A 19886-nucleotide genomic window follows, 5' to 3' on the forward strand; every position below is an offset into this window, starting at 1 on the left:
TTGCATCTCTCTAATGATTAATGAGGGAGCTCTGGTAGCATAGTGGCTAAGGCACTTGACTGCTAACCAGAAGGCTGGCGGTTCAAACCCACCAGCCGCTCCTCAGAAGGAAGATGGGGCAATCTACTTCCGTAGTGATACTACCTCGGAAACCCATGGAGGGGTCGCTATGAGTCGGGTCCTACTCGATGGCACATAACAACAACAACAACGATTAATGATCACAAGCAATTTCTCGTGTGTTTGTTGGCAGCCTGTATATCTTCTTTGGTGAAGTGTCTGTTCAAGACTTTTGCCCATTTGTGAATTGGGTTATTTGTCTTTTTGGTGTTGAGATGTTGAAGTTTTCTATAGATTTTGGAGATAACTCCTTTATCTGATATGTCATAGGCAAATATTTTCTCCCAGTCCATAGGTTCTCTTTTTACCTTTTTGATGAAATCTTTCGATGCTCACAATAATTTAATTTTTAAAAGGTCCCGGTCATCTAGCTTCTCTTCTATCTCCTGCACATTCTGGGTTGTGCTTGATAGTCTATTTATGCCATAAATTGGGGCTCCCAGATTTGCCCCTGTATTATCTTTGATGAATTTTATAGTTTTGAGTTTTACATTTAAGTCTTTGATCCAGCTTGATATGTTTTTCTGTATGGGGTGAAGTATGGGCCTTGTTTCATTTTTCTACAGATGGATATGCAGTTTTGCCAGCATCATTTGTTAAAGAGTCTGTCTCTTCTCCATTTAATGGGTTTTGGACCTTTGTCAAAGATCAAATGGATGGATGGGTCTATATCTGGACTTTTGATTCTGTTCCATCTTTTGCAACAGATTTTCCCAATGCAATATGTTGTCTGATGCCTTGATTGCTGCTTCCATTGGTGCTGGCTGTGGAACCCAGTAATATATGTTTAACAACTTCAATTTTTATTTTTCTATAATTTCCACATTCTGTGGGATCACCTTTCTTTAGAATGGGCACAAATATGGATCTCTTCCAGTCAGTTGGCCAGGTAGCTGTCTTCCAAATTTCTTGTCAAGGACAAGGGAGTGTCTCCAGCACGGCATTCATTTGTTGAATATCTCAATGGGTATTCCATCAATTCCTGGAGCCTTGTTTTACACCAATTTCTTCAGTGAAGCTTTGACATCTTCCTTCAGTACATTAGTTTTTTATTATATCCCACCTACTGAAATGGGTGAATATCAGCCAATTCTTTTTGGTACAGTGACTCTGTGTATTCTTTCCATCTTCTCTTGATGTTTCCTGAGTCATTAAAAAATTTGTCCATAGAATCTTTCAATATTGCAACCTGAGGCTTAAATTTTTTTCTTTGGTTCTTTCAGCTTGAGAAATCTTGAGTGTCTCTTACCTTTTGCTTTTCTAACTCCTAGTCTTTGCATATTTCATTATAACAATTGGCTTTGTCTTCTCAAGCTGCTCTTCGAAATCTTCTCTTTAGCTCTTTTATTTTGTCATTTCTTCTATTTGCTTTAACTACTCTGCATTCAAGAGCAAGTTTCAAAATCTCTTCTGACATCCATTTTGGTCTTTTCTTCCTTTCCTGTCTTTTTAATGACTTTTTGCTTTCTTCATGGATGATGTTCTTGATATCATCCCACAATTCCTCTGGTTTTTGGTCATTGGTGTTCAATGTGTCAAATCTATTCTTTAGATGATCTCTAAATTCAGGTGGTATATAATTAAGGTCATGTTTTGGCTCTCATGGACTTGTTTTAATTGCCTTCAGCTTCAAGTTGAACTTGCATATGAGCAGTTAATGGTCTGTTTCATAGTCAGTTCCTGGACTTGTTTGGCTTGTAGGTGTAGGACCATGTATATAATGTGTATGAAACCACGATGTGGGTTTTATGCCATCACATTAGGGTTAAAATGAGCCATTCCAAAGGAGGAAAACTCACTGCCATCAAGAGAGAAGAGCTGGGAATGGAGTGCATCATTGGACCCAAGATCCCTGTGCTGAGACAGCAGAGAGATGGTGGCAGCAGAGGTAGCAGAATGAACAGAACCAAGACACCATCACACAAGACAGAGTGGCAGGCTTCCTGGCCCACGGAGCAAGAAAACTGAGTAGCTTCGGGAAGGAGGCTTACTGACAGAATGGGGTTCCTCTCTGGAAACCTATTCAACAAAGCTAAAAGAAATATGTAACAGTGACCTGAGCTGGGCAGAGGCAGAGACAAAGAAGCATATGTGTAGCATGGCTGAAAGAAAGTTGTCCTGATTAAAGAACAGTATTCTGATTTATTTTTCATGCTGAATTATAATCAGTTCCCTAATAAATCCCATAATTGTAAGTATTTTGTGTGAGGTCTGTGTGACCATTGCAATGAATTATTGAACCAAGCAGAGAAATAGAAAAGGCCATGGGAGGGACAGTTGGTGGCAAAATTGGTAGAAAGTTTGGAGGATAGTTGCATGTCCGACCCCCACCTTATAAGAATCAGTTTTAGGTTGATAGTGATTCTCTCTCTTCCTTATAAAGTTGGAGAAGGTCAGACAACAATGCCCTACACCATTTTTCCACCTCCATTAATGAATTAAGGGAGCTCTGATGGCGTAGTGCCTAAGGCATTTGATCAAACACACCAGCCACTCCTCAGAAGGAAAATTGGACAATCTATTTCCATAGTGATACCGCCTCGGAAACCCAAGGAGTCGTTGCTATGAGTCAAAATCTAATTGATGGCAGTGAGTCTATTTTGTTTTGTTTTGTTTTGTTTTTATTAATGAATTAATGCGAGAAAAGAGAGTGAGATGTAAGTGGATAAAAAATATTCTCTAATTTCCCCACCAAGAATGAGTTGAAGTGCCTGCTTGGTTCTGTGCTAGGAAGATTATAGACAAAAAATGTAGGCACAGTGTTGCAAGAAAGGCCCAGAGGGAACAACACCCCAATTTCTGCAGAAATTTATTCATCCTTATAGCAGAAGAGGTAAGTACTTGGACTACTGGAGAATCTCTAGTGACTAGACTAGACGTTTGGGAATGCAACACTTGTCTACTCATCTGTCCATCCATCCATCAATATCCATCTGTTACTTTCATTTATCCTCACTGCAAAAATCCATCCATCCATTTGCATCACTAAAATAGTGACTCTTTGGTTCAAAGAATAAAATAAAATTACCTGCCATGCAAAACTTCTTCTACAAAGGAATTAAAATGCTTCATAAATTCTTTTCTATAATCTTCAGGTGGAAGCCAATGGATAACTTGGTATGTTTTTTTTTCCTCTTTCAAATCTAAGAGAGCACCAGAGAAGGAAAAAAGTTGAGTAGCATAATGACACCCAAGTTTGTCTATTCTAATAAATTTTCTATTTTTTAAAAAAGATTACTGTTTTGCTTTGTTTTGGTTACAGACATTTGAATATGGACATTGAGGGGGAAATATCTGCCTACCATAGTTCACCCTTTAGCTCCTGTATATTCATATCCATTGCAAATGCAAATTTTGTGGATTCACTCTCTAATGCAATTATATGAACTGATAAGATTTACTGAGAACCTTACACTTGTTCCAGTACTTTTATTCAGTTTAAATTTATAAAAGTGTACATTTATAGCTTTCATTTAAAGGTATAGCCATTCCTCCAAATTTATTGTTGAGAAAACAGAGGCATATTGAGTTTAAGAACATTTGTCAAGATTACACACATAGTGAGTGGCAACGATTGTATTCAAATGCATGCTTATTTAACTCCAGAGCCCACGCAGTTTCTGCCTTAGAAAAACTAGTTTTTATTTTCTAATGTGATGCATGTAAATAGGTTTTTCAGTCAAGAATTACCGAAAGCCTAAATTAAAAATGTTAATCTCCTGCATCACAAGCATACCAGCTTGGCTTCTCCTCCATTACTACTACCAGTTGCCCTTGAGTCCACTATGACTCACCGCGACACCGTGATTGTCAGAGTAGAACAATCCTCCATAGAGTTTTCCTTTTGACATAAAATATAATTCATTTTGTTATTGTGCTTGTTGAGAACATACACCGATTTCCCAGTTTCTACATGTGCAAGTCAGTGACATTGATCATACTCTTCAGGTTGTGCCACCATTCTCACCTTCCTTTTTTGAGTTCATTTTCCATTACATTCCCCCTAAGGAGCCTATCTAATCTTTCAAGTCATGGTTGCCAACTTAATCCTATACAGACAGACCTTTAGAAATCATAATACTTAAGGCAGACATTCTTTACTTGTTAAGTTAAGCTAATATTTGTTTTGTTTTGTTTTGTTTTCGGAAGACTTCAAGGTATATTTTTGTTTTAAGGTTTAAAGACCATCGCAGGGTAATAGGTTCAAGGGTTCATTTACTCTCCATGTCTCCAAAAAGTCTAGATTCCATGAAATTTTAAATTATGGTTTGCATTTTTGCCTATTTGACCAGAATTCTTCTGTAGCATCTTTGATCAAAATGTTCAGTAATAGTAGCCAGACACCACCAAGTGTTCTGGCCTCAGGGCACAGGAGGAAGTTGTTCATAGAGGCCATTAGCAGCACATCCATTTCCTCCTACTATTCCAAACTCTCCTTCCTCTGTTACCCCAGGTAAATAGAGACCATTCATGTGCCTTGGATGGCTGCTTCCAAGCAACCATGGAGTTTTTCAAGGGTGATTTTTTTGGAAGTAGATCTCTAGGCCTTTATTCCTAGGCATCCCTGGATGGACTCAAACCTCCAAGCATTTGATTTGCAGCAAAAGCGTTAACCGTTTGCACCACTCAGGTACTCCAAAATTGTTGCTTTTATTATTAGGTGCTGTGAATTCACTTCCAACAACAGCAGCCCCATTCATACCAAACTGTTACACTGTCCACTCCTGCGCCATTCTCACTATCAGTGCAATGAATGAGCCCATTGTTGCAGCCACTGTGTCAATCCACCTCAATGAGGGTATTCCTCTTTTTGCTGACCCTTTACTTTACCAAGTATGATGTCATACTCCAAGGAATGGTCCCTTCTAACATGTCAAGTGTATACGCAGCAAAGTCTCAGCATCCTGACTTCTAAGGAGCATTCTGGCTGTACTTCATCCAAGATAGAATTGTCCATTCTTCTGGCAATCCATGGTTAATTCAATATTCTTCACCAAAACCATAATTCAAATGCATCAATTCTTCCTCTGTATTCCTAATGCATTGTCCAGCTTTTGCATGTATATGAGGCAATGAAAAATACCATGGCTTGGGTCAGGTGGACCTTTGTCTTCAATGTGATATTTTTGCTTTTTAACACTTTAAAGAAATCTTTTGCATCAGATTTGTCCAATGCAATACATCGTTTGACTTCTTGACTGCTGCTTCCATGGGTGTTGATTGTGGCTTCAAATAAAATCTTGACCACTTCAATCTTTTCTCCATTTAAAATTATGTTTCTTATAAGGTTCTTATCCTTAATTGTCAGGATTTTTATTTCTTTTATGTTGAAGTGTTATCAACCCTGAAGGCTGTAGTCTTTGATCTTCATTAGTAAGTGCTTCAAGTCCTGTGCACTTTCAGCAAACAAGGTATGTTCTGTTGTACATAGGGTCAGTATGAGTTGGAGTCAACTCGACAGCACCTAACAACAATAGCAATAAAGATTCCATTTCTGTAAGTTTGACTGGAGATAGCTTTCAAGTACCACCTTCTTCTTCCTTTCTCTGCCTCGGCAGAGCAAACTGATCAGAAACTGGCCGCTCTCTCCTTTGCTGCTGGCATGAATTTCACATCATATCCAGGTCCATGTAGGGGAAACTTCACTCTATCCCAAGTGAAAGCCTCAATAAGCACTCAAGCCAGTCACCTCTCCATCATATCTTCTTAGGAGCCTGCACTATTGTTTCCAAAAGCCTCATTATATGACTATTAAATGTTTTTATACCATCTCGATGAATGTGTGCCACCACTAGTTTTGACTTCAGAAACACATTTTGGGTGAAAAGCTGATCCCATTCCCCCAAAGGCAAGTACAAGACAATTGACATAGTGAGATGATGTCTAGATAATGACCACCACTACTAAGGGTCTTATTCTCTTGGCTTGGCCTCCTCACTGGAGCTACTACTACCTACTGGTGAGCAAATATTTCAACTGTTGCCCACTAACAAGCTTAGTGCCATTAATTGTTGTTGTTAGGTGCTGTCAAGTCAGCTCCGACTCGTAGAGACCTTATATACAACAAAATGAAACACCACCTGGTCCTGCACCATCCTCACAATCCTTGCTATACCTGATCCCATTGTTGTAGCCATTCTGTTGATCCATCTTTTTGAGTGTCTTCCTTTTTTTCACTAACTCTCTACTTTATCAAGCATGATATCCTCCAGGGATATCCTTCTGGCAACATGACCAAAGTAGGTGAGAAGTCTGGCCATTTTCACTTCCAGGAGCATTCCTGTTGCACTTCTTCCCGGACAGATTTGTTTGTTCTTCTGGCAGTTCATGGTATTTTCAGTATTCTTTGCCAATACCATAGTCCAAATGCATCAGTTCTTCTTCTGTCTTTCTTATTCATTGTCCAGCTTTCACATGCATATGAGATGACTGAAAAATACCATGGCTTGGGCTAGGTGCACCTTAGTCTTCAAAGTGATGTCTTTACTTCTAAACACTTAAAAAAGGTCTTTTGCAGCAGATTTTTCTGGTACAATATGATATCTGATTTCCTGACAACAGCTTCCATGGGTGTTGACTGTAGATCCAAGAAAATGAAATCATTAGCAATGTCAGTGTCATCTCCATTTATTGTGATGCTGCTTATAGGTCCAGTTGTGAGGATTTTTGTTTTATGTTAAGGTGTAATCCATACTGAAGACCAGTCTTTGATCTTCATCAGTAAGTGCTTCAAGTCCTCTTCACTTTCAGCAAGCAAGGTTGTGTCTTATGTATCACAGGTTGTTAATGATTCTTCCTCCAATCCTGATACCATGTCCCTGTTCATATTGTCCAGCTTCTTCCATTGGCTTAATCCTAAAAAGCTGAGGTTAAATATTTAACAAATCTAAGCCAGAAGTTTCAGTAATCATAATTTAGAGATAGGAGTATGAGATCTGGTTCTGTGTTGTGTTCTCAGCCCAGGTTTGTCTGTATATCTCTAATTGTATCTCTAATCCACTATAAGTTGTGACTGATGCTGCCATGGGGGAATGATCTTACCCTGTGGCCACTGCTTCCCTATCTCAACTAGACATTAGCCCCACTTTACAGAACACTCATGGGAAAGACTAACACTCTGTGCAATATATGGGCCTATTAGGTGGTAAGAGCACAGCCACTATGTGGCATGCTGAGGTGAGTTTCAAACTCCTAAAAGCAGGTGGTACACTAGAATGCTACCAAATGCCTTTGGTTCTGTTGCTGCTGCTAATGACATTATAGCTAAAACAAATTCTGATTCATGAGATTATGGGGTGGGTGGGAGGGGCACTCAAGGCATTCCATGGCACAGCCAAGGGATAATTCAAACCTAATTTTAGCTTAGAACCCTCAACCACAGAGGAAGCCGTTAACCCTGAAGATACTGATTTGGAACTTTCTGGAGGAAGAAAGTTTTAAATATGAACAACTTAAAGGGTATCCCACCCCCACCACAGTATATCCAATAATTAACAAAAAGAGAAAGACATTATATATGTCTCTATGCATATGAAACTTATAGTTCACAGTCTCACCAAGACACTCTTGATTCTCCTCAGAGGTGCAGACAGTATGGGCAGTGACCAGACAGAAATTTCATTCCTCAAAATACACAATCCCGGGCTTTTGAACTAGATGCTCAATGAAATTTTACCTCTTTATTGGCTTTAGGCTATAAAGTAGTAAGTGCCATATAACTATCATAATGACTTACTTAAATAAGTTCAAATCCAATTGAAGGACACATGGCACATTCCAGTCATCAGTCAAGCATCAGGGGAGAATTGCAATGAAGTCTGACTCTATTTTTGATATTTAGTTGCTAAGAGCTTTTAAGCCCCACTCCTTTCCCTTCTCCTTCCCTATATCTGGTCAACTGATAAGAAAGGTGCACCCTCCTTTAGTGCCAACAGGACGGCCAAGTCACTTGGAGAAACAACCTTCACACTAGCCTCACTCACTACCATAAAAGTCCTAAATCACTCTCCTTTCCCTGTTATTCCAAGTAGTTTTTAGACCTGCTTAGGAGCTGCCCTTCTGTCCCCCATAGAGCTTCTTATTTTGAGAGCAATGAACAATATCATCACTTCTTCTGTGTATGTGTGATCATCAATCTCGACACTTTCATTAAATTTGGGGTGGGGATCAATTCTGCCCCTTCAGAGTGTTCAAACAATTTGAGAAGAACTAACAAATTCTACACAACCTCTTTCAGAGAAGCAAAGAGAAGGGAACACTTCCCAATCCATTCTATGAGGGCAACATTACCTTGATACCAAGGCTAGAGAAAAAAAATTAATAGGAAAATCATAGAACCACATCCTATATGAAAGGAGCTCTGGTTATGCAGTAATTAAGTCATTTAGCTTAATGATCCAAACCCACAAGCTGCTCTGTAAGAGAAAGATGCGACAGTCTGCTTCTATAAAGATTTATAGTCTTGGAAACCCTATGGGGCTTTTCTATTCTGTCTTATGGGGTCGCTATAAGTCAGAATAAAACCTATTGCTGTGAATTTGGTTTGGTTTGGTTATAGTTTATGAACATAAATGCAAAGTATTAAAACAAGTCAAACTGAACTGAAACTATATAAAAATTATAAATATCATGGCCAAGTGGTGTTTCTACCAGGAATATGAGGAAATGTTGAATTTACATTTGAAAATCAATCAATCTAATATATCACATTTACAGAAAGAAGAAAAATCATATGCTCATTTCTATACAAAAAGAAAAAGCATGGAAATGGATTTCATCAGAATTAAACCTTTGCTCTTCAAAAGCCACTTTTAAGAAAATGAAAGAGGAAGTCATAGCCTGGGAGAAAATATTTACAAGGCATATATCTGATACAGTACTTATAGACAAAACCCATTCAGGCTGTACTTTCTCCAAGACACATGTGTTCATTCTTCTGGCAGCCCATGATATTTTCTCTCTTCTTCACAACACCACAATTCAAAAGCATCAACTCTTCTTCGGCCTTCCTCATTTACTGTCAAGCTCTCACCTCCATGTGACACTATTATCACTATAAGGTCATAACAGAGTAGGGTATGTCATAATCCCAGAGTGTTGTCTTATGAAAGTGGAGAACAGATACAGAGACAGTCACATGGAGAAAGACAAATGTTAGGTGAATATAGGCTTATAGTCCACAGAACACCAAGAAATGCCCAGGGCAATGAGGAGCCAGAAAAATCTCCCCTAGAATGAATACACAGAGATTACAGTCCTGCCAACACCATTAATATTGGCTTTTAGTATCGCAATTGTGGGAAAGTAAATTTCTGTTCTTTAGAGCTGCCTGCTTTGAAGTATTTCATTATGGCAGCCCTAGGAAACTAAGAGACTGATAGAATACTAAATACCAGAAAAATAATAGAATACTACCCACCCATTGCTAATTCCAACTCATTGCAACTCCATATGTTATAGAGTAGAACTGTTTCATAGGGTCTTCTTGGCTACAATCTTTACGAAAGCAGATCACCAGGCCTTTCCCAGTGCCACTCAATGGTTTGAACCATCATCCTTCAGCTTAGTAGGGAGTGAAACCATTTGTGCCGCCCAGGGACCTAATAGAATGCTACTAATCAATGAAAATGAATGCATTATTGGTAAAGGAAACAACATGAATAAATCTCAAAATAATTATACAAATAAAAGAAGTCAAAGAGTGCATAACTTTGAACTCCATTTATACAGACTGTAGGAAATGCAAAGTAATATAGACTGACTCATTATTGATTCCCAAACAATAGGGCTCGGGAGGTGAGAAGGACAAGAGGGTGGAATTACAAACAGGTTCAAGGGAACTCCTGGGGTGATTGATGGATCCATTTACCATCTTGATTCCATTGATTAAATCACAGATGTATATATATATGCCAACAATTATAAAATTATGCATTTTAAATAGTCTTTTTTTTTTGTATATAACTCACTTTATATTTCTTACTTATTTCTTACTGAAATATACCTCAGTAAGATTGTTTTAAAGAAATAAGGGTAAAGAATTAGTAATCATGACAAAGTAACAGGAACCACATTTACCTTCCCACTCTAAACAACTAAAACAATATCAACAGATCAAATATATGGAGGGGAGGGAGATAGTTTTACAGCTTTGGACACCAGGCAGTTTAGGACATTCATGACTGGATGGAGAGAATTTTCAGGGTGTATCTCGTGAAATTGGGCACCCAAATCTGGTCCAGCAGTACCGCTGAATTGAGCAGACTGAGATCAATTTCAGGGAAACCAAGAAAGAATTCACAAAGCAGAATAATCAAGACAGAGGACAGAGCTGCACAGAGAAACATCTCTAGATTCTAGTCTTCAGCTCAGAATGCTTCCTCCTGATAACATATCCAAAGTATGTGAGACAAAGCCTCACCATCCTGTCTTCTAAGGAGAATTCTGGCCAGCCTCATTCCAAGACATATTTCTTCATTCTTGTGGCAATCGATGGTGTATATTCAATATTCCTTGCCAACACCACAATTCAAAGGCATCAATTCTTCTTCAGCTGCCCTTATTCATGAAAACTATTCTAAAACAGTTTGAAGAATAACAAAGCCTAAATTTCAGAGTTTAATAATTGCTCAAGCTTTTCTTCCTCAAAGATGTTTAACTTTTCTATTTTTTTTTTTTTTTTGATCAAAGCTTCAGCCACAGACTCAGATTGAGTAACCCAGAGATTAAAGTCCCAGATTCACATGATTCTATTATTAACCTGCCATGTGACCTTGAACAAATCATTTAAGTCCTCTGGCCATCTGTTTTCTTGTGTTTCAAAAGCAAAGAGTTGATGAGAGTTATGATATCATATTAGTTAAAAAAAGAAAATTTGGATATGATGACTCAGTTAAGAACTTCTTCCAATACCACTTTGCATATAGGCAGCCACGGAGTTTTTAAGAATTGTTCAATGAGAGATTCAGAACTTAGCTGCATAAATGAAGGACTTGTGAAAGCCTTCTTAAATTCAGGTCTCATAAAGGAAGGAAAAAGCAACTTATGTGGCAGGAGAAGAAGTGATCCTTACATATTGTCGTTGGTGTTAGGTGCCTCCAGTCAGCTCTGACTCATAGCAAGCCTACGTATAACAGAACAAAACTCTGCCCTGTCTTGTGCCATCCCCACAATCTTTGACCAAATGAGATGAGATTGAAGTCTGGCCATTCTTGCTTCCAAGGAGCATTCTGGCTGCACTTCTTCCAGGATAGATTGTTTTGTTCTTCTGACAGTCCATGGTATACTCAGTATTCTTCACCAATACCACAATTCAAAGGCATTGGCTCTTCCTTCATCTTCCTTATTCATAGTCCAGTTGTCATGTGCATATGAAGTGATTTAAAATATCATGGCTGGGAAGACTAAATCTTAGTCTTCAAAGTGATATCTTTGCATCTTAACACTTTAAAGAGGTCTTTTACAGTAGATTTTCACAGTGTAATAAGATTTATTATAAGTCTTATTTCTTAAGACTTAAGAAATAAGTCTTATTTCTTAAGACTTAAGTAATAAGTCTTATTTCTTAAGACTTAAGTAATAAGTCTTATTTCTTGACTGCTGTATCCTTGGGTGTTGACTATATATACAAGTAAAATGAAATCTCTGACAACTTCAATCTTTTCTTCATTTATTATGATGTTGTCTATTGGTCAAGTTGTGAGGATTTTTGTTTCCTTTATGTTGAGATGTAATCCGTATTGCAAACTGTAGTCTTTGATCTTCATCAGTAAGTGCTTCAAGTCATCTTTCTTTCTGTCATCTGCATATTGCAGGTTGTTAATGGGCCTTTCTCCAATCATGATGCCACATTCTTCCTCATATAGTCCAACTTCTAGAATTGTTTGCACAGGACACAGATTAAGTATGGTGAAAAGATACAACCCTGACTCATGCCCTTCCTAATTTTGAACCATGAAGTATCTCCTTCTTCTGTTCAAATGACAGCCTCCTGGTCTATGTACAGGTTCCTAATGACCACAAGTAAGTGTTCTGGAATTCCCATTCTTCTCAATGTTATCCTTAATTTGTAATGATCCACACAGTCAAATGCCTTTGCATAGTCAAAAATAAATAAATAAATAAGTAAACATCTTTCTGGTATTCTTTACTTTAGGCACAATCAATTGAAAATCAGCAATGATGTCCCTTGTTCCATGTCCTCTTCTGTATCCATGCTGCATTTCTGGAAGTTCCCTGTCAATATACTACTACAACTATTTCATAATTATCTTCAGAAAAATTTTATTTTCATGTATTATTAATGACATTACATATCAGAAGCTTGATCAGAAGTATAAATATGGCTGAACACTTCTATTCAATAGATTTATAAACATTGTTGTTGCTATTTGCCATCAAGTTGTCTCTGACCCAAGGCAACCTTTTACACAACAGAACATAATGATGCTAAGTCCTATACCATCTTAATGATCACTGCTATGTTTTAATATCACTTACAATATATTCAAATATTACTTCAACATAATGAAGTAATATTTATCAAAATGATATGAAATAATGTATGGAAAGGACCCTGGTGTGTAACTGACATCCAGGTAAGAAGAACTAATAAGGAGATATGGAGTGTGGAAACCATGTCAACAAAGCCTATTAAGTCACCTAACACTACACACACACACATACGTGTGGACACACAGACACTTTTCTCACTCTTGCAGCCCAATTATATTTAACAAAACATTTTTGCTAAGTTCTACCATATGGAAAGTATTGTTCTTCTTGTCTGGGATAAAATAATCTAGGAATTAGTAAGAAGAGATACCTGGAATCAAACTAAGTCCTTCCTGTTGAAACAATGTCACATTATGACCATGATCTTGAAGAATCTGAGACACTTGGTCCATCAGTAGATAATGGCTTCCACCTAGGAAAAATGTACAACTTCACTTTTGTGAATATAAGCATAGAGAGTCTGGAAGTGATGGGGAGAAATCCAGAAGAGGAAAGGAAGTAAAACAGGGAAAGTGGTGGAGAGCAGATGAAGTAAATCTTCATCAGTCCTTCCATCTTCCTCTGGTAACCCTCTTGGCACAGACACTCAAGAGATGGGCTCCCTAAATCTTGTGTTGTTACAATCTTCCACTGAAAAGTTCTGTCTTGGAACCCAAGGTGTCCACAAAAATGTGATGAGCCTCTCTGTGCTGAGATCTTAAGGAATTCCTCATTCTGAAGGGCATGCTGCCAAGGGCCTGATGGAGACACTCTGCCTTAAAGAAATAACATCAGGGTGGAAATTTGGCATGGTGCTGGAATTGTGAGTGTGAATGGTTTTTAATAGACAATCCATCAGAACTATTATTGAGACCTTCTACTTGGAAATTTATGCTACCATAACCCACTGCCCCTGCCATCAAGTCAACTCTAACTCACAGTGACCCTACAGGACAGAGTAGAACAGCCTCATAGGGTTTCCAAGGTTTTAACTCTTTATGGAAGCAAATTGTATCATTTTTCTTCCATGGAGTGGCTTGTAGATTCAAACCACTGACCTTTTAGTCAGCAGCAGAATGCTTTATCCACTGCATGGCTAGAGCTCATTTATGGAGAAAGAGGTACAGCCACAAATTAAAGGCAAAATTCTTAGCACTCAAATGTATTTGGCAGGAAGTATCTGCATTTGAGCCTGAGTTTTGCTCAGCTTAGAATTAAGATACAACAGGAAAACAGTGGAACATAGAGTTAGTCTGTAGTTAGGTGCTGTTAAGTCATTTCCAACTCATAGCGACCCCATGCACAGCAGAACGGAACACCACCTGATCCCATGCCAGTTCCATGATCCTTGCTGTACTTGAGCTCATCGTCTAATTCACCGTGTCAATCCATCTCGTTGAAGGCCTTCCCCTCTTTGGTCGACCCTCCACCATACCAAGCATGACATCCTTCTCCAGGGAATGGTCCCTTCTGACAACATGACCAAAGTAGATCAGACAAAGTCTGGCCATTCTCTCTTCCAAGGAGCATTTTGGCTGCACTTCCTCCAGAACAGATCTGTTAGTTCTTTTAGTAATCCATGGTACTTTCAGAATTCTTCACTAACACTACATTTCAAAAGCATGAATTCTTCTTTGGTCTTCCTTAGTCATTGTCCAGCTCTACATTCATATGAGGCGATTGAAAATATCATGGCTTGTGTCAAGTACACATTAGTCCTCAAGGAGACATTCTTGCTCCTCAGCATTTGAAAGAGTTCCTTTGCAGCCAACTTGCCCAGTGCTATACATCATCTAATGTCCTGACTTCTGCTTCCATTCTCAATGATTGTAGAACCAAGCAATGTGAATTCCTTGACAACCTCAACCTTTTCTCCATTTATCATGATTCTGCTTATTGGTCCAGTTGTGAGGATTTTTGTTTTCTTTACATTGAGGTGTAATCCATACTGCAAACTGGATTCTTCAATCTTCATCAGTAAGTGCCTCAAGTCATCCTCACTTTCAGCAAGCAAAGTTGTTTCATCAGCATATTGCAGGTTGTTAATGATTCTTCCTCCAATCCTGATGTCATGTTTTTCTTCATATAGTCCACCTTCTCAGATTATTTGCTCAGCATACACATTGAATAAGTATGGTGAAAGAACACAACCCTGACACACTCTCTTCTTGATTTTAAACCATGCAGTGTCCCCTTGTTCTGTTCAAATGACAGCCTCCTGGTCAATGTACAAGTTTCTCATGAGTACAATCAAGTGTTCAATTCCCATTCTTCTCAATGTTATCCACAATTTGTCATGATCCACACAATCAAATGCCTTTGCATAGTCAATAAAACACAAGTAAATATCTTTCTGGTATTCTTTGCCTTGAGCCAAGATCCATCTGACAGCAGCTATGATATCCTTTATTCCACATACTCTTCTGAATCCAGCTTGTACCTCTGGAAGTTCTCTGTCAATATACACTTCAACCATCTTTGAATTAACTTCAGTAAGATCTTACTTGTTTGCAATATTAACGATATTGTTTGATAATTTCCACATTCGGTGGGATTACCTTTCTTTGAAATGATACAAATATAGATCTCTTCCAGTCAGTTGGCCAGGTAACTGTCTTCCAAATCTCTTGGCATAACCGAGCGAGTGCCTCCAGTGGAGCATCTATTTGTCGAAATATCTCAGTGAGTATTCTGTCAATTCCTGGAGCCCCGTTCTTCTCCAATTCCTTCACTGCAGCTTCAACTTCCTCCTTCAATACCATTGGTTCTAGATTATATGCCACCTCTTGAAATGGATGAAGATTGTCCAGTTCTTTTTGGTACAGTGACTCTCTATTCTTTCCATCTTCTTTTGATGTTTCCTGCCTCATTCAATACTTTGCCCATAGAATCTTTCAATATTGCAACTCGAGGGTTAAAGTTTTTCCTCAATTCTCTCAGCTTGAAAAATGTTAGGCATGTTCTTCCCTTTTGGTTTTCTAACTCCAAGTCTTTGTACATTTCATTATAGTAATTGTTTTTGTCTGCTCGAGCTGCTCTATGAAATCTTTGGTTCAGCTCTTCTAGCTTATCATTTCTTCCATTTGCTTTAGCTACTCTCCACTCAAGGGCAAGTTTCAGAGTCTCTTCTGACATCCATTTTCGTCTTCTCTTCTTTTCTTGTCTTTTTAATGACCTCTTGCTTTCTTCATTGATGATGCTCTTGATGTCATCTCACAGTTCTTCTGGTTTTCAGTCGTTGGTGTTCAATGCATCAAATCTGTTCTTTAGATGATCTCTAAATTCAGAAGGAATATATTCAAGATCAAATTTTGGTTCTCAGGGACTTGTTGTAATTGTCTTTAACTTCAAGTTGAATTTGCATACGAGCAGTTGATGGTCTGTTCCACAATCAGCTTCTGGCCTGGGTTTGGCTGAAGATATTAAGCTTTTCCATTGCCTCTTGGCCACAGATGTAGTCAATCTGATTCCTGTGTGTTCCATCTGGTGAAGTCCACATGTATAGCTGTTGTTTGTGTTGTTGAAAAAAGGTATTTGCAATGAAAGTTGCAATAAGTTGTTGGTTTTGCAAAATTATACCATGCAATTTCCACCATTATTTCTGTCACCAAATTTTGGCCAAACTTTCCAACTACTGGTGATTCTTCTTTGTGTCCAACTTTGGCATTTCAGTCAACAGTGATAATTAACACACCTTGATTGCATGTCCGGTCAATTTCATACTGCAGAAGTTGATAAAAATCTTCAATTTCCTCATCTTTGGCTTTGGTGGTTGGGGCATAAATTTGAATAATAGTTGTATTAACTAGTGTTTTTGTAGGCGTATGGATCTTATCTTATCACTGACAGCATTGTACTTCAGGACAGATCTTGAAACGTCTTTTGTGATGATGAATGTCATGCCATTCCTCTTCAAATTATCTTTCCTGGCATAGTAGATCATATGGTTATCTGATTCAAAATGGCCAAAACCCATCCATTTCAGCTCACTAATGCCTAGGATATCATTCTTTATGTATTCCATTTCATTTTTGACAACTTCCAATTTTTCTGGATTCATACTTCATACATTCCATGTTCCAATTGTTAATGAATGTTTGCAGCTGTTTCTCCTCAATCTGAGTGGTGCCATGTCAGCAAATGAAGGTCTCAAAAGCTTTACCTTATCCATATGAGTAAGGCTGGTTTTACTCTGATGATGCAGCTCTTTCCCAGTCCTATTTTGGGAGCCTTCTAACCTAAGTGACTCCTCCTCCTCCTCTGTATTGGACAATGTTTCTGGACTATTCATAAAGTTGTGCGATAATGTATCAGACAATGTTTCTTTGCTATTCATAAGGTTTTACCTGGCCAATTCTTTGAGAAGTGGATGGCCTCTTCCTTCATCCTAGTCTGTCTCAGTCTGCAAGCCAAACTGAAACATGTGCACAATGTGTACCCCACTGGGTTTGAAACACTGGTGGCACAGCCTCAAGACTCACAGCAACACATCACCACAGCAGGACAAACCAACAGACAAATTTGTCTCCCTTAGCTGTTCAAAACCTGTCCAATCTCCCCTGTCCCTTCTGTCCTGGTCCTCCTGGTCTTTTTTGGTCCTTTCTCCCGCTTTCCCACCTTGTTGCTTGTGGGGCATGGCCTGGATTCCCTCCTCTCACCTGGATCCCTGCAGCTGACTCCTCCAGGGTTAGTCTACTGGATACTATTTCTATGAGAGACTGAGAATCACTGATCATAGGACAATCCTAGGATGGTAAGGAAAGAGAGGGTACTGTCCATCACACCAGGGCTGTTTGGAAGCTGAAGGTCCTAATAACTTTGTAGCTGTAGAAGTGACTCAGTATTTTACATGCAGGTTTGTGTGGTCTGGGGTAACAAAGCATATATAAACTACAAGTCACCCTATAGTTCACTGTCTGCATTTGCTGTTCATTTAAAACCACATAAGAACTGGGTGCTGGGAAGATTGGACACAGCCATTCATTGTGGGTCTTGGTGAACAAGGCTGCACCCAGAGGCAAAAGAGGGGCTTTTAGCACCTCACAAAGCCCCCCAACAGCCTATTGTAGTCTGAGGCAGGGCAACAGTGAACTCTCAAGATGTAAGGAGGCTTTCTTCCTTCATTTCTACTAAGAATCAGAGAAGGGGGTAGTATGGTTATTAATGGAGTTTAAAAGTTTTCTTTTTTGTGTGTTGTTTGTTTAAAAAAATAATAATAATAATTAGTGATTAAAAAAAATCCCCACTGGAAAGAGTTTGAGAGTGGAAGTTGTGGACAAAGTGGTCTTGGGGTAGGAAAATGTGAGTGAATTCATGAGATGTGCCATCAAGGAGGGCTCCTGTGAGGAGCTTCAAATCCTTGATCCTCAGTTTCCCTCTCAGGAAAACTGAAGGAGGAGCCAAATTCCATGAACTCTTAGGCTCTGTCCAGCTCTAAGTTCCCCAGAGGGATCCTCCATGATCTTAAAGGGATCTAGAGAAGACACTATCCTGTCAGGGTGGGTTGAATAAAGGTCTGGGGGAAGTTCTATTCCTTGAGGATCCCTTCATCCTGAAACATATTCCCTCTTATTTCCCATTACCTCAGGAGCAGAAGTAAAGGAAATAAAACTGGAGCCACAAAATACAGGAGAGACACACTCCCTTCAGAAACTTCCAGGCCCAGTGAAAGGCAAGGGAACTCTGGGAGATGATCCTGGGCTTCTCCTCAGTCCTCAGTTCTCTGGGTTTCTTTGGAAATAAACACTCCCCTCCTGCTTGTCCTAAAATACCTTCTCTGCTCTACCTTGGCTCTGAAAATGTGTGCTGCCCCAGGAGCACCTTCCTGGTCACCAAGATGCCCTGGAGGAGGTGCCCTGGGTCCTACGAAGGGTGGGATCTCTAATGCCTCAGCCCAGGGCTTTGGAGAGCACTTCCTGAGCAGGAAAGGAGGGAGGAAAGGACAGTGCTGTTTTCTCCACAATTATCTTCTCCAACCCAGCTAGTAGAGCCCCCTCCAAGCCTCACAGACCGCAGCCCTCTCTCTCCTGTCACCTGGCCACCAGCCCTGCCCAGGATACCTCTCGGAGAGTCCCTCTGCTTTTTCTGGGCCCCTGAGTCCTGTCGTGGTTTAGGGCCATGGGATTCTCTGAAATCCCTTGGGCTAGCACTCACCCACCAAGGACACTGTCAGGATTTTGGCTGCCTCTGAAAGCAAGGCCCCACGCAGAAGAAGGCACAGGAGAAGCAGAGCATTCTGCACTGTCATGCTCACTGCTTTGGACGCCACGAAGCCCTGCTCCTGGTAAAGGGATCCCATGTGCCCTCAGACTGGACCTAGAGCAGGACAGGGCACCTGAAGCAGAGTCAGCGAATTTGGACTGGGGTAAAAGTCCAGATCCAGCCTCTCTTCTCTTCCCTCCTGCCGTCCTGCCCTTCTGCCCTTCCTGCCTCAGTTCATGCTCCACTGGCTATTGGGTCTCACCCTTCCAAACAACAGAAAGAAGGAAGGAGAAGTTAGCCAGCTCAATCCTTAACCCTGCCCTGTCCATGGAACGGACTTCCCTCTCTGCCTAAAACAATCAATCCTCATACAGACTGAAAAAGTATGATGAAAGAAAACAACCCAGATGCACACCTTTCATGATATTAAAATATGCAGTATCTCTTTGTTCTGTTCAAATGACAGCTTTTTGGTCTATGTACAGATTCCTCACAGGCACAATTAAGTTTTCTGGAATTCCCCATCTTTGCATTATTACCCATAATTTGTTATGATCCACACAGTCTGTGCATAGTCAATAATAAGTAAATATCTTCCCAGTATTCTTTGCTTTCAGCTAAGGTCAATCTGACATCAGCAATGATATCCCTTATTCCAAATCCTCTTCTGAATCCAGATTGAATTTCTGGAAGTTCCCTATCAATATACTGCTGCACCTGCTTTTGAATTATCTTCAGCAACATTTTACTTCCACGTGATATTACTGATATTGTTCTTTAATTTATCCATTCTGTTTCTTTGGAATGGGCACAAATATCCATCATTCTAGTCAAATGTCCAGGTAGCTTTCTTCCGAATTTCATGGCATAAATGAGCAAGTGCCTCCAGTGCTGCATCGGTTTATTGAAACATCTCATTGGGTATTCCACAATTCCTGGAGCCTTGTTTTTCAACAATTCCTTCAGTGCAGCTTGGACTTCTTCCTTCAATACCATTGGTTCTTGATCATACACCACCTCCTGAAATAGTTTAACATCCACCAATTCTTTTTTGTACAGTGACTTTGTGTATT

At 39.4% G+C, this 19886-nt stretch overlaps 1 protein-coding gene across 1 annotated transcript in view; it reads right to left on the reverse strand.

Annotated features, from left to right (window-relative positions):
- LOC103207573 (UDP-glucuronosyltransferase 3A2-like) overlaps positions 1-18859 on the reverse strand; it is a 30440-nt gene extending 11581 nt beyond the window's left edge. Inside the window, exons 1-3 of the mRNA XM_007953227.1 lie at positions 18766-18859; positions 12944-13045; positions 3149-3263 (exon numbers count right to left, since the gene is read on the reverse strand). Of these exons, the coding sequence (XP_007951418.1) occupies positions 3149-3263; positions 12944-13045; positions 18766-18859 (311 nt within the window). The remainder of the gene's footprint in view (positions 1-3148; positions 3264-12943; positions 13046-18765) is intronic.
- Positions 18860-19886: the final 1027 nt, after the last annotated feature.

The sequence above is a fragment of the Orycteropus afer genome, unplaced genomic scaffold, assembly GCF_000298275.1.
Source record: "Orycteropus afer afer isolate SDZICR_OR568_19922 unplaced genomic scaffold, OryAfe1.0 scaffold00378, whole genome shotgun sequence".
NCBI classification, from domain to species: domain Eukaryota; kingdom Metazoa; phylum Chordata; class Mammalia; order Tubulidentata; family Orycteropodidae; genus Orycteropus; species Orycteropus afer.